Below are 23,172 nucleotides of genomic sequence, written 5' to 3'. Positions count from 1 at the left end.
CACATAAACCAATTTTAGCCACTATAGTTAGATTAAATGTTTTAGAGCACAACAAAGAATCCGATGGAGCTGTAATCTCAGGCTGTACCCTTGAAACATATGAGGGTGTGTTAAAGGTATAACTGAACAAGAAATTCACAAAAAGACTGATTCATGTGTTAGTATACCTCATCCCTCACCTGCCAGAGATAGGACAGAAGAAGAATTCCAACACCTTTGGGGAAAGTTAGCTATAATAAATGCTTAATCAAACAGGAAGCAGCATAATGATAACTCAAGATTCCCTGAAAATTACTAGAATATCATCACATAGGGAAGGTCAGAGACAAGTAATACTAGTAAGTTTATAGCTTCATTTACTACTGAATAATTATTATCAGGTGTTCTTTCTTGGAACTTACTTTCACCAGTTACTACTAAGGCTTTGCTACATTCCATTATTACTGAGAATGTACCACCTTCTGCTACAACCTGTATTAAGAATTTAACAGCTGACATTAGAAATCCAACATCTGTGACAATTTGAATGGCTGCGCAAATGCTGCAGTGGGTGTGACAATACACCACTGCCATCCAGGCCCCTGACAGAATGCCAGGTACCACAGAGGAAAGAATGCTGACCACAAGAAGGGAGAGTGGAAGAGATATAGATACACCGCAGCCACTGGCTGGCAGACACAGCTGGGAGAACAAAAATGTTTGACGGAAGCAAGTACTCCACATCTGGCGTGGTTCCAGAGAAGCACTTTGTACTGGAGTGTGAGGACTGGGTTTCAGCTTTGAGGTGTGTGTGTGTGTGTGTGTGTGTGTGTGTGTGTGTGTGTGTGTGTGAGTGAGAGAGAGAGAGAGAGAGAGAGAGAGAGAGAGAGAGTGCACATGTGTGTCGGTTGCATGCAGCTCCCTCCAGCCTCTGACACATGTTGTTTACTGTATGCATGTAGTAAATCTGCCTATTGTAGAGACGAGGTTGTCTTTGCAGGAAATAGATGACAGAACTGCATGGGTGATACCCAACTTTTCTGTAGTAAAAGTCACTTATCCTGAAAAATTTATCTTGTATGAATAATCAAAATTAATATTAGCATTACACTGTATGCTGTAAATTAGCAGTAACTCAAAAGTAAGTTAAAAGTAGTACTATCTGGAATAACTTCATGTAATTTCACACAATTTGTTTGTATAATTTGGAAGATTATTAGGTGAAGAAATTGTTTATGTTATTCTGCAACTTATGACACAGTTTATGTTATTCTGCAACTTATGACACAAGTACTTTCAACAAATTCCCTGCATTTTAACTATAATGTTAATAAAATCACTACTGTAACAGTGGACTGTTCTTAGCCAGTTTTTGTGACATACAATTTGTTATCGTCTTATTTTGTTAATATACTGGGAACTTGTAGATCAGGAACATGTCAACAAAGCTATCTCTGTAGGTAGAAATGTCACTCATCATCCGATGTGTGTGCTCATTTGAAGCAAAGGAAAGACAATTGAAAATTGAAATTTATTATGAACCCACCACTCACACAATATTACATCAGACAAGTTAAGTAAGGTGCAAGGAAGGACTTTACGCTGGAAAGTATTTGTACCAATTAAATTGAAGAATTATCAATGAGACATTGTTCTACCAACCAACTGCAACTGCAGACAGTGAGGGCAAGTATGTGGTTACATTTCCAATCTTTTAAAAATCCTTGTGGCAAAAAGTGAATTGTTATTCCGAAATTATTAGAAGTATATGCTACCTTGTTGCACAGTTAGTTGTAATGAGTAATGTTAGATAGTAGACATGTGGCCATAGTGCATCAACACCACTGTATAACATGTCATGATGGAGCAACAGCTACAAATCAAGTGCTGAAGATGGCTTCCAGAATGTTTGAAAGTAGTAAAAAGTGTGTCTAAAGTTTGTCCTGCACAACTTGACTCTCAAACTAGAGCAACGTTCCATAGAATCTTGCCATAACATAACTGAAATGCAATACACTGACAATTTCTTTGTGGAAAAATTCATCACATGTGACAAGACTTTATCAATACAGACCTATCACTAAATGACAAACTCCAGAAATGAGGAGTTTTGTAAAATTCAAGCCAATACGATCTGCGAGTTGAACAATGTGGCAAAGGACTTTTCTAACAGTTTCACATGGCTGTATGAACATTCCATGTATGAAACTCAAGTGTGGAGCACTATTTAGAAAACTGTAAGTGTTGAACCCACCATCTCAACTTTTCTCCACATTTTTTACTAATATAATCCAAAAACTTTTTGGACTGACATTAGACTGTACTGGAACTTACGCTGCTTTACTCATATGGCTGTTTGTTATATTTTTTATTTATTTATTTTTGTCTATTTTTACCCATTCATTCACCTAAGTACAGGATGTGTAAATAAAGTTTCAAAACTGGTGCAAGAACACAAAATTTACTGAATACTTTCATACATCGGGCTAAAATTCTTCAAAATGGGTGCCTTGAGAATACACACTCCACTGTCAATGAGATTTCCACTGCTGGTAAGCTCCTCGGAACTCCTCAACTGGAATGCTGTTCAGAACCCTTGTCGAAGTCTTTTTGACTGCTGTGATGCTCTCGAGCTACTTCACTTTCCGGCCTCTTTTCATCCGGAGGAACAAAAATAAGTCACTGGGGCCGAGGTTGGGTCAATAGGGTGGTTGTGGCAGCATTGCCACATTGAACCGGGTCAAAACTTCAGTGATAAAGAATCAGGTGTGAACTGTCACATTGTCACGGAGGAGCATCCAGTCGTCTTTCTTCTCCGGGCGGACCCGATCCCTCAAAAGGCGGACCGCTCCAGTATAATAATGACCGCTGACAGTCTGTCCGGCGGGCACAAACTCTTTGTGGATCATTCTTTCTTTGTCAAAGAAAGCAATGATCATGCTCCTCACACATAGCTTGCTCGTGCGGGATTTCTTCGGCTTTGGACATGTGGAGATTTGTCTCTCTAAGTTTTGCCTCTTCGACTCTGTATCGTGTTCGAAGACCCAGGTCACATCACCATTGACCACTTAGTGCAAAAAATCAGGTTCACTTTGTAAATGTTCAAGCATTTCCTGCGAAACAGCCAGGCACCGCTCCTTCTGTTCATCCGAGAGCACTTTAGAGACAAGTTTTGCGCACGCTTTTCTTATCATCGGATCTTCTGTCACTAGCTGAAACACAGTTTGGTGATTCAAATTCACTTCATCTGCAATCATTCTGATGCTGAGACATCGGTCACTGTTTAAAACTTGATGCAGTTTGGCCAGATTTTCGTCAGTTCTGCCCACTGAAGGTCTTCCAGAGCGTTCATTGTCCTCCGAGTCTTTGCAGCGATCTTTGAACCTCCTATGCCACACGAAACCCACGGCATATGACATGGCGTATTCTTTATAGGCCTCTCAAATGATTTCAAACATTTCCGTAAAGGTCTTGTTCACTTTTACACAAAATTTGATCAAAAGATGCAGCTCCAAGAGGCGCTCCATTTTGGATGTTCCAATTTCTCGACGACGTTTCAAAACGTACACTGCCTGCACTTGAAGTGCAATGCTGTTTTCACTCCAGAGTTTCACCAGCGAGTGCCTATATGCCTATGCTTGGCTCACTTAGCCCCCCTCCCCCTCAAGTTGGTGAGACCGGTCGGAACGTGCATCGCTACTCAGGAAAAAATCAGTCTTGTAACTTTATTTACACACCTTGTAGTGTATGGCAAAGGTTAAAATGTGGCACGCTCGCAGCAATGAAGTCTGAGGAGTTAGCGAGAAAAAATGAAAAACAATATTTTTTTTACTGGATGTTTCATCGATCTTGTACTGTCTGCCTTTCCCTGTCCGTGACAGAGAGAGGATGTTGTACCATTATGTGATTACCTTATCATTTTAAATCATTCACTAATCGAGCAGTCGCTCGGCAACAGCTACAGTTAGCAAATAATGTTGCGAGAATGTGAAAGGTGAACGACCTGTGACGTAACTTGTTTATTGTCGAAGCGCCGTCAGAGACGCAGTGAGTTACTGACTTTGAAAACCGCAGCGCGAAAAACGAACAGAAGAACACTTTTACACGCTCTTTTGATGTAGAAGATATTCTCGATGAACAGTTACTCAGTTATTCATTTTTTCTCTTGTCTCTTGTAACTTGTGTCGGACGCGGATGTCTTGCTGCCGTATTATTACTGTTAAAAATAATGTTATTTTAGTGTAAAGTAAAAGTGCAATACTAAAATTGCAATACTGCATAGCAGTAGATCTATTGTGCGACGTGAATGTGAAAACGTCAAGGGAATTATTTTTATTACGAGAAGAGAAGTGCCAGTCAAAACGGCATCCATGTTAAATCTTTCATTGCAGTGTAAGTTCATTATTAATTGCCATAAATTCAGATTTAAATGGAACTGGTGTATGGACTATTTATTTAATATAGAATCTATGTCTCACTCTTTCATGAAGTTATTTAATTTTCTTTATGTTTCTGCCAAATAGAGAGTTCACAGTCACGAATTCTTTCGTCGAAATCGGACGGAAGTTGTATGCGGCGAAATATTTTCTCTGCGCCATATTCTACTGGTAAATGCATGATAAACTACGGTCCCTTAGGAAATTCATGTTGAGCTATCCAAAAATAATTATATTTTGAATAGGCATTTACTCTCCTCTGCAATGCAACTTCCGACTGACCAGACGATCCAACAAGAAACAGCCGCACACGGTCGGCGTCCGCAAATATATTTCCACCGCTGATTATAGCTATATGTTACAGCACAAAAGTAAACATATTGTTAGGATTACCAACTACGAACGGGAACATTTATAACTGTATGTTTATGTATACACATTACATAAACATATTGTTATAATGTGGATTGCTGTTTAGTTCACTAATAGTGTGAAATACATGAACTCTTATAGTATGAAGTCAACTTCACTTAATAGTTCCTTATTTCACCTGGTCTGTCTGTCTCAGTCATCAGTACCTGTGATACTTCAGAGGAGCAAGGAATTTAGGCAGACCAAGCTGGATGGTGTAGGACTGTCTTCAAAGAAGAAGGAGGGTAGGTAAATAACTTCAAGATTTGAAGAACTGTCATCTAATAATCGAATATTATATGTTACAGATTTTTTCATGTAAACAAAAAATCATAAGCCTGACCATCTAGAGTGTGCTCCACTGTGTGTAAATTCGCTGAGACACACACTCCCAAATGAACTCACTATTATGTCCATTATAATTATCCGGGCTGTTATGCCGTGGTCGGTTGATGAATTCTGTGGTGATTCCCAACGTTTCGTCTCCGACTGCGGGAGACATCTTCAAGGGGGTCCGTAGCTTGATGGAAGATCCAACACACACACACACACACACACACACTGGCTCGCTACTGACTGAAACGTTGGGAATCACCACAGAATTCATCATCCAACCACGGCATAACAGCCCGGATAATTATAACGGACACGATATTTCCGGCCGTGAAAGTTTACATTTTAGTATCGAACTCACTATTGTTGCATCTCTTGTGAGGCAACAGCAAACTTCCATTGTAATAATTATTCTTAAATTTATTAATTAATCAGTACAATATACAGAATTTTAAACATTCTGTTGTTGTTGTTGTTGTTGTGGTCTTCAGTCCTGAGACTGGTTTGATGCAGCTCTCCATGCTACTCTATCCTCTGCAGGCTTCTTCATCTCCCAGTACCTACTGCAGCCTACATCCTTCTGAATCTGCTTAGTGTATTCATCTCTTGGTCTACCTCTACGATTTTTACCCTCAACGCTGCCCTCCAATGCTAAATTTGTGATTCTTTGATGCCTCAGAACATGTCCTACCAACCGATCCCTTCTTCTAGTCAAGTTCTGCCACAAACTCTTCTTCTCCCCAATTCTATTCAATACCTCCTCATTAGTTACATGATCTACCCATCTAATCTTCAGCATTCTTCTGTATCACCACATTTCAAAAGCTTCTATTCTCTTCTTGTCTAAACTATTTATCGTCCATGTTTCATTTCCGTACATGGCTAGACTCAATACAAATACTTTCAGTAACGACTTCCTGACAAATTTATACTCAATGTTAACAAACTTCTCTTGTTCAGAAACACTTTCGTTGCCATCGCCAGTCTACATTTCATATCCTCTCTACTTCGGCCATCATCAGTTATTTTGCTCCCCAAATAGCAAAACTCCTTTACTACTTTAAGTGTCTCATTTCCTAATCTAATTCCCTCAGTATCACCCGATTTAATTTCACTACATTCCATTATCCTCGTTTTGCTTTTGTTGATGTTTATCTTATATCTTCCTTTCAAGACTCTGTCCATTCCGTTCAACTGCTCTTCCAAGTCCTTTGCTGTCTCTGACAGAATTACAATGTCATCGGTGCACCTCAAAGATTTTATTCTTTCTCCACGGATTTTAATTCCTACTCTGAATTTTTCTCTTGTTTCCTTTACTGCCAATATACAGATTGAATAACTTTGGGGAGAGGCTACAACCCTGTCTCACTCCTTTCCCAACCACTGCTTCCCTTTCATGCCCCTAGACTCTTATAACTGCCATCTGGTTTCTTTAAACATTCTGAGATTACTAAAAATGTGAGACAACAGCTCAGGTGTCTGAAGATAGAGTCACCTTACAAGGTACTGACCCGTGCTCGTACCTGGCACAGTACAGGAACGCAGACGACGACACGGCACCACCTCCGATGTCGGTATCTCCACCACCACTGCCGCGGTTTCTGTAGGAGGGCCGCTTCAGGCACCGTTGTTGGCGGAAGTTTCCGTGCTCAAACATGTCCTCGTACTGTGGGTCTGCAACAAGTGAACATAGTAACAGTTTGGTGGACAGATCATCCGAGCAAACACCAGGTGATTCAACACCACTGAACATAAAAATCTTTTAAGTCAATAAAAGCATCTCAAGTATCAGCTGAGACATAATGTCGTATTACTGCAACATTCAGACAACTTTCATTCTCATCTTCAATATTACATTTGTGTCCAGTTTGTTCCTTTACGGTTCCTGGATCAAAGTGGTGTGCCAGCCACACAACTCCGGAAGAGGTGGTCGGTAAACCCTCAGTAGGGCAGAGCCGAGAGAGGGCGGTCTAGTGGCGGAATCCACGAGGATGCCGTGTCACAGAACGGATTCCGGGATTCGGTCATCAGAGAGGCAGTGGAAATATGAGTTCGTGACAATCTCGTCAACCGGGGCACTAGTTTTCAACTCAGCTCTGTGTAGGACGTGGCTTTAGCTAGAATTTGTCAGAAACACTTTGATTTGAAAGCTCGAGAGACACAGTGGGTGGAACAGGTAAGCAGCCCAGTTCTTAACACTCCCAGCGCCAGCGGTGACATCTCCTCCAGAGGCACACAAACGGTCCCACCATCGGGTCCTGCCGTCTAGCGACAATAAAGGAACAAACTGCACACAAACCGGACACTTGACCTGAAAGCGATGAGTAAGAAACTCAATCAAAGGACTTCTCTGGTGATCAGAGAAGATTTAAGCAACAATGTAATTCACTGATAAGCCTTGCTTTCCCATCTTCAGCATTCACTACCATTCACTTGTATCTGTGAATAAGCATTTACCCAAGGGATACCTGAAGAAACATGAAGACATTACTAGCTTAGGCTATGAACTTGGCATTAATGTTTTTTGGTGCATATAACTGGCATACAGGATACAGCACTACACAATTAGACACACGAAGCAAAACTCTGATATCTAGATGGGAGAAGTTTGCATGGCGAACACAATGCTTTTCTTGAAGTAAGCTAAGTGGTTAATGAACAGGAGAATTTTGGAGTTTGTACGTAAATCTGAAATGCTTGAAAGTACTGCATGTAACACTAAACTACAGCTTCAGTTCTCCTTAGCATTACTAAGATGCTGGTTGATTCCTTTCATGAGATGCACATTAAATCTAAGAAGAAAATTTAGAAACACAAAAAAATGGCTCTGAGCACTATGGGACTTAACATCTGAGGTCATCATTCCCCTAGAACTTAGAACTAGTTAAACCTAACTAACCTAAGGACATCACACACATCCACGCCCGAGGCAGGATTCGAACCTGCGACCGTAGCAGTCGCGCGGTTCCGGACTGACACGCCCAGAACCGCATGGCCACCGCGGCCGGCTTTAGAAACACAAAACTAATTATCAACAACTATCATAACCTGAAGAAAGGCTAGCATTTAGACTCTCATCTTTAGCAACTGGAGAAACTGCTTCTCATTTTGATAGCAGCTATATATCAGATAAGTTCTGACGTCTGCAGTGACAATAATTGAAACACTTTAAGAATTTTATTAAAATACATATAAGGAAAATATTGTCAATAAAACATGACTGTTAAAATCTAACAATGGAAAACCCTGGATGGAATAATGACATTAATATGGAAAGGATAAATTGCTGGTCACCATGGGGCAGAGTGTTTGAATTGCAGGTATAAAAAAAGAAGAAGAAGAAGAAAGCTTGCTCTCACACACACACACACACACACACACACACACACACACACACAGATGACCATTGCCTCAGGCTGCCAAGGTCAGATTGCCATTATTAAAATCTGAAACACATGCATATACGACTTGTCACATAAGATACTTACAAGTCAACTGTATAGTTTGTTAGAGGGCAGATAGCGCAAAGCCAGGTAACAAATTTATTTCATCTACATCTACATTCATACTCCACGAGCTACCGTATGGTGTGTGGCTAAGGGTACCTTGCACCACAACTAGACATTTCCTTTTCCTGTGCCGCTCACAAACACACCAAGGGAGAAACAATTGTTTATACGCCCCCATACGAGCCCTAATGTCTCTAATGTTATCTTCGTGGTCCTTACACGGAATGTATGTTCCTGGTGGTAGAATTGTTCAGCAGACAGCTTCAAATGACAGTTATCTAAATTTTCTCAATAGTGTTGCTCAAAAAGAATGACATCTTCCCTCCAGGGACTTTCATTTCAGTTACTGAAGCATCACCATAATACTTGCACGCTATTCTAACCTACCGGTAACAAATCTAGCAGCCCGCCTCTGAATTGCTTTGACATATTCCTTTAATCCGACATGTTACCTATCTGAAACACTCGAGTAGTACCCAAGAATAGATCGCACTAGTGTCTTACATGTGGTCCCCTTTACAGATGAACCACACTTTCCCAAAATTCTCCCGATAAACCAAACTCGACCATTTGCCTTCCATACCACAGTCCTCACATGTTTGTTCCATTTCATATCGCTTTGCAAAGTTTTCATTCAGATATTTAAACGACACTACTATGTCAAGCAGTACACGACTAATGCTATATGCGGACATTACGGGTTTGGTTTTCCTACTCATCTGCGTTAACTTACATTTTTTCACATTTAGAGCCAGCTGCCATTCATCACACCACCTAGAACTTTTTTCTAACTCATCTCGTATCCTCAGTCAACTTCGACACTTAACCGTGCACCACAACATCATCAGCAGACGACCGCAGATTGCTGCCCACACTGTCCACCAGCTCATTTACGTACGCTGAGAATAATAACACTCCTATGACACTTCCTTGCAGTGCTCCCGATAATATCCTCGTCTCTGACAAACACTCACCGTTGAGGACAACGTACCGGATTCTGTTACTTAAGAAGTCTTCGAGTCACTCACATATCTGGGAGCCTACTCCATATGTTCATATGTTTGTTAACAGTCTGGAATGGGGCACTGTGCCAAATGCTTTCTGGAAATCTAGAAATATTGATTCTGCCTGCTGCCCTTCATCCATAGTTCACATCTGTTTCTCTATGCCACGGACGATTACAATTCCATACTGGACTCTGTGCAGAAGTCAAACAAGATTATGTGTGTACAATTCATATCTTGAATGTGAAGTTTAAAACTTGGCTTTTGTTTTAGTATCTTAGTAACTGCCACACTGGACTGCCAGTGAGTGACCATACAGAAGCCGTAGATGTGCCTAGCACTTTTACATGGGACCAGAATTTTTTCAAGTTCTCAGCCACATCTTTTACTAAGGTACGACATTGGTAGTCGTCGTACGTCTTGCGCATAGAAGTTTTCACAGATTCAAGAATGTCTATTAACCTTTGGCTGTTGTCATTTGCTTGTTCTCTTCTGAAATGAGAGTGCAACAGACTTTGCTTTATCATCAAAAATCGCCAACATTAAAGATACCATGGGAAATGAGAAAGACCAGAACGTTTGAATATTTTTAATTTTGATCAGCAAGATAGATACATATTCACTTTTTTTACTTCCAAGAGAATTTACTTTTGGTAATGACAAACACATTGTTTATTCACACTGTTTCCTGCTGATACAAGTATCTAATGAATTTATCATCGTTTCAAATCACCATTTGGACAAAGTGCTTCAGCAAATTTTTTCCGACTTCTTTCCCTTCAACATTTTTCCTGTTGATCTCAAGCATACCAGAAAAACCTGTGCATCTACATTCTTCTATCAGCATTTTTACATTCTCTTCAGACAACTCCATTGCTCAAACAACTCATGTCTGTAATGAAAAAGAACACGACAGCGCACGAAAGCTCTCTGTATAGTTAGCACTGAAGTGGAGAACACACGAACTTCATTTGACACTTTGCTAAAAACCAACAAACAGCAGAAAAGGAACAAACAAAGGTGAATATGAACCAAAAGTGACTGAATGTAGTTTGCTCCCCCTTGCCTATGATTTACTCTCGAGAGAAACCCTGTTTGTTGTTGCTCGCCTGCATGCACCCCCTAAGGCAGGCTGTTCCAGCTCGTCGGCTCCACTGTGAGCCGCGGAGCGCTCCCTGCTCCAGGGAGCCGTGTCGCTCGCTGTGGCCATTCAAGTGGGCTGGCACGCCGGCACGGCTGGCTGAGGCAGGCGGCAAGGCAAGCGTTTTGATGGGCCAGCTGCGTCCACCTCATACTCTTAGCTGCTAAGACGTGGTGACATGCTGCACCACGAAATACGATGTTCAGGAAATAAATAAGAAACAACTAAAACTTCCTGGCAGATTAAAACTGTGTGCCCGACCGAGACTCGAACTCGGGGCCTTTGCCTTTCGCGGGCAAGTGCTCTACCATCTGAGCTACCCAAGCACGACTCACGCCCCCTCCTCACAGCTTTACTTCTGCCAGTACCTCGTCTCCTACCTTCCAAACTTTACAGAAGCTCTCCTGCGAAGTTTGGAAGGTAGGAGACGAGGTACTGGCAGAAGTAAAGCTGTGAGTACCGGGCGTGAGTTGTGCTTGGGTAGCTCAGATGGTAGAGCACTTGCCCGCGAAAGGCAAAGGTCCCGAGTTCGAGTCTCGGTCGGGCACACAGTTTTAATCTGCCAGGAAGTTTCATATCAGCGCACACTCCGCTGCAGAGTGAAACTCTCATTCAAGAAACAACTGTTTTACAAGAAATTGCGCACTAAATTTACTGGCCTCTGTAACTTGAAATTTTCTTTTCATTACAAGATCGGAAATATCAGACGTCAAAGTGTTTGCAGCGTTAATGCGGAGGATGGCCTTCATTGTTGCATCCTGAAGAAATGATCGTTCCTTGCTTTTTACTCTTTTCATTGCTGAGAAAATCTGCTCACAACATTATGTAGATCCAAACACGCACATGATCTGAGTGGCATTGTTGTGCAGCTTGGGAAATGTTTTTAGCTGTAGTGAACGATACCATCGTGACAAATCCAACGCGTTGTAGTACCTCTCTTTCAACAAAGTTGAATTTTGCAAATCAATATTCTCCAATTGAAGTGACGGTGACAAGTCATGGGGGGAAACTGAAAAAGGAGTGCTGAACACCTTAACTTCCATTTCCAAACTAGTGACATCTCGGAATCATGTTTCAAACGACGTGATGAGCTGATTTAACTTTGCTTGGTAATCGCTGAAAGTAGTACCTTCAGGTAGTTTTAAAGAAGCAAGGGCCGGCCGGTGTGGCCGAGCGGTTCTAGGCGCTACGGTCGCAGGTTCGAATCCTGCCTCGGGCATGGATGTGTGTGATGTCCTTAGGTTAGTTAGGTTTAAGTGGTTCTAAGTTCTAGGGGACTGATGACCTCAGCTGTTAAGTCCCATAGTGCTCAGTCATTTGAACCATTTTTTCAAAGAAGCAAGGCGATTGAAGAATGTTAAATGTCCATTACTCATCTGCCTCTCAAATAAACGTAACTTTTCCATGAACGCTTTGATCTGATCGTGCATGTCAACCGTTAACTGCCCTTTCCCCTTCAATGACAGATTTAAATTATTCAGATGCATAATTATGTCAGCTAGGAACGCAAGGTCTGATAGCCATTTTATATCTTTCGGACAACACATTTCTTCCCCTTTCATTTCGAGAAAAAGGGATATTTTCTCACGAATTGCAAAGAAAACATCAAGAACTTTTCACCGACTCGGCCAACGAACTGTACTGTGGTAAGGTATATCCCCATACTCCGCTTCCATATATTTCAGGAATCCTTTGAACTGGCAATGATTCATACCGTGACGCCGCACAAAATTCACACACGACATCTTTCATTACGCCACCTAGCTCTAATGTTTCAGTGCACAGTGCCTCTTGGTGAATAAAACAATGAAGAGTCAAAATGTCTTTTCCGAATTCGTCCCCGAGTTGATTTTTCGAAAGAGAAGCAAAACCTAGGTGACGCCCCATCATTTGTGGTGCTCCGTCTGTCGCTACAGAATGGAGCTTATCCCACGGCAAATTCATGTTGTCCACTGATTCACAAACAGCTTCAAAAATGTCATGTCCTGTTGCGGTGTGATCGAGTGGTACCACGTCCAACTTGCAGCTCCATGTCGACACCACGCACAAAGACTGTAAGCTGAGCACAGTCCGACATGTCGGTGCTTTTGTCAAGCGGTAGTGAAAATGCAACAAAGTTCTCCGCCTTTTTTCTGAGCTGTGTCTCTAAATTCGCTGCCATGTCCAGGATTCGACAAGGCACTGTTTGCTTCGTCAGTTGCGGCTGCATGCGGCCGGGGGAGGGGGGGGGGGCAGCGAGTTCGCTTTCCCCCCCCCCAGCCCCCACACGGGTTCCGAGCTGCCACAGTGAGCGCTCCGGCTCCCTGGAGCTCGGTTGGAACAGCCTGCCCTACGGTGTTAACCAGAATTTACACAAGTGACATTTTGATCTCTTTGCTGTGATCTACTTCAGGATCTTCTGGTGTTCTAGGTGGGCTGAACATTGTCAGAGACAAGTGTAATGCGCACTAGTAAATGGCATTGCTTTTGGCGTTTTTTGAAGAAATGGGGTTTTGGGAGACATTTCTCCAGGTCCTATTGGTGTGCCACCACCACGGGAGAGATAGTGGTACCAGGAAGAGAGAGATAACATTTACGAAAATATTCTATGGGGGGGGGGGGAAACAGCCAACCAGCTGCAAGTAAGTGTTTATTCCAATCCTTGACTTAAGTTTTGGCAATTTTAAATCTTCAGGTGTAACGGATCCTAAATATTACATCAGTCGTTACAAAAATATTTTAAACGAAAGAAAGTAACAACTATAGCCACAATATTGCATGACAATGTTACATCACATGTTTTCAACCTCTCCAATTTTACCGTTGTATAGATGCTGAATTTACACCCATGTTTAAGGTTTCATAATATTACTGTTGGGTCACAGAGGCGGTAGTTGTTAGTATTCACTGTGCGCCATGGAATATAACACACCTGCCGTTGTTGAGGTATCATATGGAGTTGGACTATGTACACATTTTTGTGGTTACTACTACCTATATGTATTAACTGACTGGACTGTTTAGCCAAATCTTTAGGCAGCACCCTCCTTTCTCAAAGATGCCAAGTCGATGCAGCTGGAAATCTCAAACACCACTCGTTACACAGGGTGTATATGCTGCAGACAAGGGGAAAAAAGTCCCAGATTTCCCATTAAAAACAATACTTTTTTCCAGGTGAAAATATACTTTTTCTATGTTAAGTGACAGAGTACCTTCCCTCTGAACTGTAAAACTTATCAATCCTTTGAATGGTAAAGGTTTTATATGCGTACAACTTCTCAGAAATTTAGGAAATGAAAGACAGCAAAAAATACAGCATTTTGGTAAGATCCTCGAGGTGGAGTATTGTGTACGCCACGTATTTTCGTATTATGAAAGTATAAATAGGAATTCCACCAATCACAGCATGTTAGTTTCCGAAGTGCTGATCGAGATTGTGATGTGCTTTTGTCAGCCAACATCACGTCACATTATCCTGCAAGCAAATGACAGTGGATATTCAGAGCACAGTTCACGTGATGTAGTCAGCCAATAGCAACATCACTATTAAGTAGTGCAAACACAAACAGGAAAAGTTCACGGTTTAAATTAATATACATACAGTGTAGCTACAAGAAAAGCTAAGTTTTCACAAATAGGCTATTTGTCTTTTTCCGTGGATTGTCCTTTCACATATATGAAACACAAATGTACCAGTAAAACTTTAAACGATGATATAAATGTCTGGTCTTCAGAGTGTTAAATTTTGATCAAGAGTAAATGCTCTAAAATATATGAAATTCATTGCACATTCTCACAAATAACATAATTCACCTTGCATAAAAGGAAATTTACTTTCGAAGTAATGCTTCTCAAACCACCATTCACAGTATTTTCCGGTGACCTTTTCTAGGTTCGTTTCAGCACTTGCCAGAGAGCGCCAGAAGACAGGTGTTACTGCGGAGGCACAGCTATGATGACGTAGGAAGCCTGTGCTCAGTGTTTGCTCTGCTCGTATACCTTTCGTCAGATTTCTGTTTAGAATTGTATGTGTAGTGGAGCATCACATGACAATGTTTAACAGTGTGACAAGTCGTTTGGAGATGACATACGGAGTTATTGTAGTTAGGGCAATTGTTTTGGCATGTTCTGTCCAGGTATAGAATGCAAAATTATAAAGCATTCAATGCCACAATATTTGTTTCAAGAATACTTCAGAACTCAAAGTATTTTGCTATGTGGTGACTTTAATGTAGAACTTTTATTATTTGTACTCTGCATAACGTACTGTTACGTAGCATTTCCAGTCACGTTTACATCCACACAGCACTGTGAAAAGCTAGTACAATGAAATACAAATATCGTGGAAAAATAAAATAAAATAAATAAATAAACATTATTTGTATACACTAGAACTAAGAACAATAAGCTTTCCATGACTATTGAAACAGTATAAAAATTAACAAGGTTACTTGTGAAGCAAGGAAACTGTGTAACTGGCAGTTTATATTCTACTCCAGGAGTAAGTAGTTGAAACATGTCTTGTGACCATAAATATTGTACTTCACGAGAGGCAGATACGTAAAATTCTGGTAAAGCTCTTCAGCACCAATTTTGAGAAGGTTATTATCTCAGAATACCATTACTGCGCTATCTCGTGTTTGGTTCTTTATCGTTAGCATAATGCCATATGTGCAAAATTGTTTTCATTTGACGTGAGAAGTGTAAACAAAGCACCAGCAGCAAAATCACAAAGCACACATTCCCCGATTACCGTAAGCCAGGAATGCACCACTGTGGAGCCGTGACTAAAAAACGACAGCAAATCAGTAAGGTTGAAGTGAGCGCATCAACAAAAGAGTCAATGTACGCCAAATGCAAGTACGGCAGTAAGTTAGCCACAGATGACGTCACAGCCGGCAGCTAGAGTAGGTAACGGTGTACTGGCAAGCCACCAGCAGTCACTCGTCTCGGAAACCACTGGAAGTGTTCGATCGAAAGCTCATGGTATTTTAACTGCCAGATGTAGCCAAAAGCCTAAGAATGTTTCATTTTTATCAGTGACGAGTGTGAGAAAAGAGAAGGAGGTAATGTCACATAACGCCACCCCACCGACGGTCACTCGACTCACCGAGCATCCAGAGGTTGCAGCGCTTGCCCCTGCGGTTCCTGACTGCCAGCGGAACTTTGAGGAAGTACTTGCTGAAGTACAGTTTGCACTGCACCGAGCTCTGCCAACTCTTCTCGCTGCGCTTGAAGTAGGGGAAGCGGCTCGCGATGTAGGTGTTGATCTCTTTCAGCGTCGCTCTCCTGCCGGACAAACAAAAGCGAACAGCTCAGTACCGATTATCCTGAGGAGGCTGTGGGTTGGAACCAGAAGCATAGGTCGTATTTGACATCTTTACTGTGTGTGTTTTACAAGTGTCCATATCTACCTTGAGCCTGTGTAAAAGGAGAAATAAATTGTTGTTTTATAGGTTTCCCTGCTTTGAAGCTAATGAAAACTACTGTTGTCAACACTACTGTTTTATTTATATAATGGAAGGAAACATTCCACGTGGGAAAAATTATATATAAAAACAAAGATGAGGTGACTTACCGAACAAAAGCGCTGGCAGGTCAATAGACACACAAACAAACACAAACATACACACAAAATTCAAGCTTTCGCAACAAACTGTTGCCTCATCAGGAAAGATGATGCAACAGTTTGTTGCGAAAGCTTGAATTTTGTGTGTATGTTTGTGTTTGTTTGTGTGTCTATCGACCTGCCAGCGCTTTCGTTCGGTAAGTCACCTCACACACACACACACACACACACACACACACACACATATATATATATATATATATATATATATATATATATATATATATATATATATATACAAGCAGGCATATTTAAAGACTTTGGTCTTTAAATATGTCTGCTTGTGTCTGTATGTGTGGATGGATATGCGAGTGTGTGCGAGTGTATACCTGTCCTTTTTTCCCCCTAAGGTAAGTCTTTCCGCTCCCGGGATTGGAATGACTCCTTCCCCCCCTCCCTTAAAACCCACTTCCTTTCGTCTTCCCCTCTCCTTCCCTCTTTCCTGATGAGGCAACAGTTTGTTGCGAAAGCTTGAATTTTGTGTGTATGTTTGTGTTTGTTTGTGTGTCTATCGACCTGCCAGCGCTTTTGTTCGGTAAGCTACTGTTTTATTTTGTTTATTTATAAGACTAGGAATCACAAAATGATGATATTCTGCTACTTTGGGTGGGTGGGGTGGTGATGAACTGAGGAGGACATGTAAAGCAGACTAGAAGATACAAAGAGGGTGTTCCTGGACAAAAAAATCTGAGAGTATCAAACATACACTGGCATTTGGAACATAAATTTTTCAGAATGTGCTTGTACAGTACAGCATGCATGGAAGTGAATCGAACTGTGGGAAAACCACAGTAGAAGAAGAGAATGGATGCAGTTGAGATATGGAGCCATAGAAGGATGAAAATTAGGTGAATTGATAGCATGAGGAATGAGAAGCTTCTCTGCAGAACCACCTAGCAGAGAAATATGGAAAACATTGAGAAGAAGAGGAACAGGAATACCGTATTTACTCGAATCTAAGCCGCACCCGAATCTAAGCCGCACCTGAAAAATGAGACTCGAAATCGAGGAAAAAAAAAAACTTCCCGAATCTAAGCCACACCTGAAATTTGAGACTCGAAATTCAAGGGGAGAGAAAAGTTTTAGGCCGCATCTCCAACTCGAAACAAAGTTGGTCCATTGTAATACGAGAGACAATTTAGGTCGAATGAATGACGATACAGCTACAGTAGTTTGGTTCGAGTCGTAAGCTTAGCAGTTAAGCTTTACCAGGTAGCCATTGCTATGCCTCAGACGCTCCGTCCGTATTTATACGGGTACCCTTCCTTTTTCACGTGCTTCGTCTGGTTTGAATTGATTGCTTATTTTGCTTTGATCTGATAAGCGCCGTTCTCTTTATTATAGGTGTTTACGTCACTCTAAGCTGAAAATGCATTACTGTACTGTGTCGTGCATTGTTTGTCGCATTCTGATAGTGCATGCTCACGGCCTGTTGCCACTCGTGGCATGGCTTGCTTTTGTGCGCGCTACCGCCGCTTACAATTTAAAAAAAAGAGAGGAATAGTCTCATTAGCAAAACAGTGGCAAGAGACTGCTATTTGTTGTTACTTACACTGCTGCTTTCTTTGATAATGATCAACAAGAACCAAATAATAGACTGCGTATGATAGATGTTCTGAACGAGAGTTTAGCGAAAATTTTTCTCCGTTTGAAAATTTTGCAGGCGCCTTTTTAGTACATTACATTCTGCACAGAAATTAGAGTCATCTTAGATTTAAAAATCTAGTCAATTGCCGTGCTTCATTTCTGACTGTATCACTATTAGGCATAAGAATAATACGAATATAAACATGACATGATATGTATATTCTTCCGCGTTTGCTGTTGTCTCACCCTAGTTTCGTAGTTTATTAGGCAGACAGGATTTAAATGAGATAGCAGCAAACACGAAACAATACACGGCAAAATGTTTATATTCGTATCATTCTTATGGTGAAGAGAATACTGCATGTGATTCACAATTCATAAAAGTTCCTATTAGCAACCATCTCTTCTCACAGGTACGAAAAAATTCAGAATGTATATTGACAAACATCCCAAACAGTCTTGCCAGTCGGATTTTCATAGTACATTGAAATGCTGCTACATTCGAAGATGAACAATACGTAATTTGTATTTACTTCATTGGATAATGTATGAAAATGCAGTGGTCAAAACTCAGGGTGGGGAAAAAAGCTCGTCTTCCAACGTTTTTTAAAAATTTATTTACTGGCGCAGAGGTTTTGGTGCCAGTATTTATCTTTGTGCCTACAAAGCATGCCTGTGTAGCACTACATATATTCGACGGCAGAAGTTAGTTGTGGCGGCACCCACCAACATTTTTTGAACTTCTGCTTGCTTTGTACTCGATTCTAAGCCACAGGTGGTTTTTTGGATTACAAAAACCAGAAAAAAAGTGCAGCTTAGATTCAAGTAAATACGGTATAAGACATGGCATCAGGTTGTAACTTCCACGATACTGGAGCCATTTTTAGAGGATAGGAACTGCAGTCGAAGACAGAGATTGGAATATATTCAGCAAATAACTGAAGATGTCACATGAAAGTGCTCTTCTGAGATGAAGAGATTGGTACAGGAGAGTAAGTTCTGGGGCCATATTAAATCAGTCAGAAGACTGAAGACAAAAAGAAGGCCTGGTTGCTGTTTACGATTTTAGATAGTGCAGTTATCCTGGTATGACAAGAACATGTGACAAGTAAAAGAAATGGATAAATACCTGAAACTGACCTTATGATTATTGACCAAACAAACAACAACTTACACCTACCATACATGTAAGACACAACTAAAGACACATGTGTGATGGATGGTGTAGTGTATTGTCATGAAGGAATTCACGAGTCTACAGCAGTGCTACCAACCTGCGTGACGATTTCAGTATGGCCATAGCAATTAGCTCCTCGTAACGGAACGGTGGCTTTCTGTCGGCAGTACCGGCCGAGCCAGCATCGCCAGAGGGCTGCTCGCCCTCCACTCCATTGGCGTCACCGTTGTCACCGGTGTCGTCAATGCGGCTGTTGCCGGTGTCAGCAGTTGCGGACGTCAAAACGGCGGCACCGCCTGTCGACGTCACCGTGTCCGACACCGCGATGTCGTCCTCAGGGTGGCCACCGCCAGGTCGGGACGAGTCCGCGGCAGGCCGGACAGTGCCGTAAACGTCGGAGATCACGATGGTGGCAGAGGTTGTGGTGGCAGTGCTGTTTCAGTGTGACAAAGAGAGTATTCAGTTGATAAAACTTGATAAGCTCCATGCTTTTTAAAGAAACACATTCAAATGGAAGTACGGAGGATACTCAAACTGAAGTCAAAAGAAACATCTTAATATAAGATGACACAATGAGTATGTAACCACAGTCGAGGGAGAGGAACATATTGAGTTTTCCTACGATATTTTTTCCCACCCACCGAAAATGATGGTATGTTATAGGATTGGTCACGGACCATCTGCAATGTACGAGTACAAAATCAGAAGAGAGACAAATAACATTTGCACGTGTGACAGTGTGAGTACTCTCGAGCACACGTAATTGGACGGTGAGCTCCACAGATATGCAGCAGCTAATGGTCGCCAGGCATTGCGGATGCCAGATCCTGAAGCAGCACCGAGTAACAAGTTGACTCCGTGCATTTTGGACAGTACTGCAGACGTAGCACACAGACAAAGACTTCACACGGAATTCAGCCACACATCAGCATGCAACACACGAGACAGACGACGTGCCATACAAGTGAAAAGAGGCAACTGACATCAGTGAGAATCGAGTAAAATGGTTTTCGAGATCGAACCACTTTGCAAGTGACTACGAACATGTGGACGTGAAGAAGTTAAAGTGACTCGTGGAATCAATTTCAACAGAGGAAACACTGTTGATGCCCAAGCAATCCAGCAAGTAATGGCTGCTCAGCATGGTAGTTTGAAGATAGATCCAATAGTGGAGGCAATCTTCTACACATGTATGACAATAAATCGACATAAATACAGGGCTATTACAAATGATTGAAGCGATTTCATAAATTCACTGTAGCTCCATTCATTGACATATAATCACGACACACTACAGATACGTAGAAAAACTCAAAGTTTTGTTCGGCTGAAGCCGCATTTCAGGTTTCTGCCGCCAGAGCGCTCGAGAGCACAGTGAGACAAAATGGCGACAGGAGCCGAGAAAGCGTATGTCGTGCTTGAAATGCACTCACATCAGTCAGTCGTAACAGTGCAACGACACTTCAGGACGAAGTTCAACAAAGATCCACCAATTGCCAACTCCATTCGGCGATGGTATGCGCAGTTTAAAACTTCTGGATGCCTCTGTAAGGGGAAATCGATGGGTCGGCCTCCAGTGAGCGAAGAAACGGTTGAACGCGTGCGGGCAAGTTTTACGCGTAGCCCGCGGAAGTCGACGAATAAAGCAAGCAGGGAGCTAAACGTACCACAGCCGACGGTTCGGAAAATCTTACGGAAAAGGCTAAAGCAGAAGCCATACCGTTTACAATTGCTACAATCCCCCACACCCGATGACAAAATCAAACGCTTTGAATTTTCGGCCCGGTTGCAACAGCTCACAGAAAAGGATGCGTTCAGTGCGAAACTTGTTTTCAGTGACGAAGCAACATTTTTTCTTAATGGTGAAGTGAACAGACACAATGAGCGAATCTGGGCGGTAGAGAATCCTCACGCATTCGTGCAGCAAATTCGCAATTCACCAAAAGTTAACGCGTTTTGTGCAATCTCACGGTTTAAAGTTTATGGGCCCTTTTTCTTCTGCGATAAAAACGTTACAGGACACGTGCATCTGGACATGCTGGAAAATTGGCTCATGTCACAACTGGAGACTGACAGCGCCGACTTCACCTTTCAACAGGATGGTGCTCCACCGCACTTCCATCGTGATGTTCGGCATTTCTTAAACAGGAGATTGGAAAACCGATGGATCGGTCGTGGTGGAGATCACGATCAGCAATTCATGTCACGGCCTCCACGCTCTCCCGACTTAACCCCATGCGATTTCTTTCCGTGGGGTTATGTGAAAGATTCGGTGTTTAAACCTCCTCTACCAAGAAACGTGCCAGAACTGCGAGCTCGCATCAACAATGCTTTCGAACTCATTGATGGGGACATGCTGCGCCGAGTGTGGGAGGAACTCGATTATCGGCTTGATGTCTGCCGAATCACTAAAGGGGCACATATCGAACATTTGTGAATGCCTAAAAAAACTTTTTGAGTTTTTGTGTGTGTGTGCAAAGCATTGTGAAAATATCTCAAATAATAAAGTTATTGTAGAGCTGTGAAATTGCGTCAGTCATTTGTAATAACCCTGTAGAAGTGTACCAATATTACTCATATAATCTGTTGTACAAACACTAGTGTTAAACACTGAGCAAAAAAAGTTAAACTTAAAGAATACACAGTCGGATGTCAATGTAACTTTGCAAATGAACACATCATCAGTGGTTATGTAAAGAATGCTGGTTCTTTTTATTTTGCCACTGCACACCAATTATACACAGTAGGCACGATTAATTCCGGATCTGGCACGGTTACTCGAGAGGGTTGCCAGCAGGCCCGCATCGCGAGAGTTGCCGGCCCTTCTGTCACGGCTGTTCCTCCTTCGGAGACCGTTTACATGCCTCGCCAGTATATCCCGAGTTTGGATTCGGTGTGGATCATAAATATTACGTTTCAAGGCTTAGCATTATAGGGCACCACTAGGAACTGCCACCGTCTCCCAGAGGTATCACGAGCAGCAGCGACGACAGTGGCGCTTCTATCTGGGAGTAGCTCGTGTCGACGGGTGGTGCGGTCGTTGACATACTGTGGATATTCCTGTGCCGCAGTGTACTTGAGCTGTGGCACAGACTCCTCCAGCCAGTTGCAAGTGCAGTCGCAGCTCTGCTCCAGACCACTCAAGTTCCACCAGAGGGGCACAAACTGAGCCTGCACAATACCACTCTGCTACACAGGCCAGCAACTATCGTACAATTTTCGGGGGTTCAGAGCTACTGTGATGATGGGACAGACATTTATTTAGACTCTGCCTTTTATTTACCTCTGCTTGAGGACTAATACTTTTGTTAGTACTGTGTTACAGGATAATTTACTTTCTGCGGTGACACTATAATAAACATCCATTGTAAGACTTGCCATTCCTCATCTCGCTGTACACTGCCGTCCCACCGGGTCCGGCCCGAGATTTGGACAGGCTACGCCATTTGGACTTTTCTCTTGTTCGTGTTACAGATATGATATGCTATGATGGGCTAGAACACTGTTACTGAATTACATTGTGCGGTCTTCTGTTGGCTCTGTAAACAAGTAACAGTTCGGCATTCTTTTGCTACACTCGCTACAATACGACTGACAAATAGCGCTACTAGCTTTGTGTTATTCTTCGCAGTGCCAACTTCGTGCTTCTTGGGGCTGTGACTGCAGGCTCTGTCACTGGTAACTGCAGATTCAGCTACGTGTGTACCAACAAAGACACTTTGAACTTTCCGTGTGCTCTACCACTCAGTCTGCGACAAATTTTTTTTCATGGACTTTTTGTAACTGTTAACTTCAGCCGGCCGGAGTGGCCGAGCGGTTCTAGGCACTACAGTCTGGAACCGCGCGACCGCTACGGTCACAGGTTCGAATCCTGCCTCGGGCACGGACGTGTGTGATGTCCTTAGGTTAGTTAGATTTATGTAGTTCTAAGTTCTAGGGGACTGATGACTTCATAAGTTAAGTCCCATAGTGCTCAGAGCCATTTGA

At 42.1% G+C, this 23,172-nt stretch overlaps 1 protein-coding gene across 1 annotated transcript in view; it reads right to left on the bottom strand.

The window, feature by feature from the left end:
* The window catches only part of LOC124553556, a 439,905-nt gene that overhangs the window by 375,398 nt on the left and 41,335 nt on the right, over positions 1-23,172 (bottom strand). Inside the window, exons 6-8 of the mRNA XM_047127403.1 lie at positions 19,283-19,618; positions 15,903-16,081; positions 6,671-6,833 (exon numbers count right to left, since the gene is read on the bottom strand). Of these exons, the coding sequence (XP_046983359.1) occupies positions 6,671-6,833; positions 15,903-16,081; positions 19,283-19,618 (678 nt within the window). The remainder of the gene's footprint in view (positions 1-6,670; positions 6,834-15,902; positions 16,082-19,282; positions 19,619-23,172) is intronic.

The sequence above is a fragment of the Schistocerca americana genome, chromosome 11 (assembly GCF_021461395.2).
Source record: "Schistocerca americana isolate TAMUIC-IGC-003095 chromosome 11, iqSchAmer2.1, whole genome shotgun sequence".
In the NCBI taxonomy this organism is placed as follows: Eukaryota; Metazoa; Arthropoda; class Insecta; order Orthoptera; family Acrididae; genus Schistocerca; species Schistocerca americana.
The sequence above is the reverse complement of the archived record's forward strand: the minus strand, read 5'-3'. Positions and strand labels throughout refer to the sequence as shown.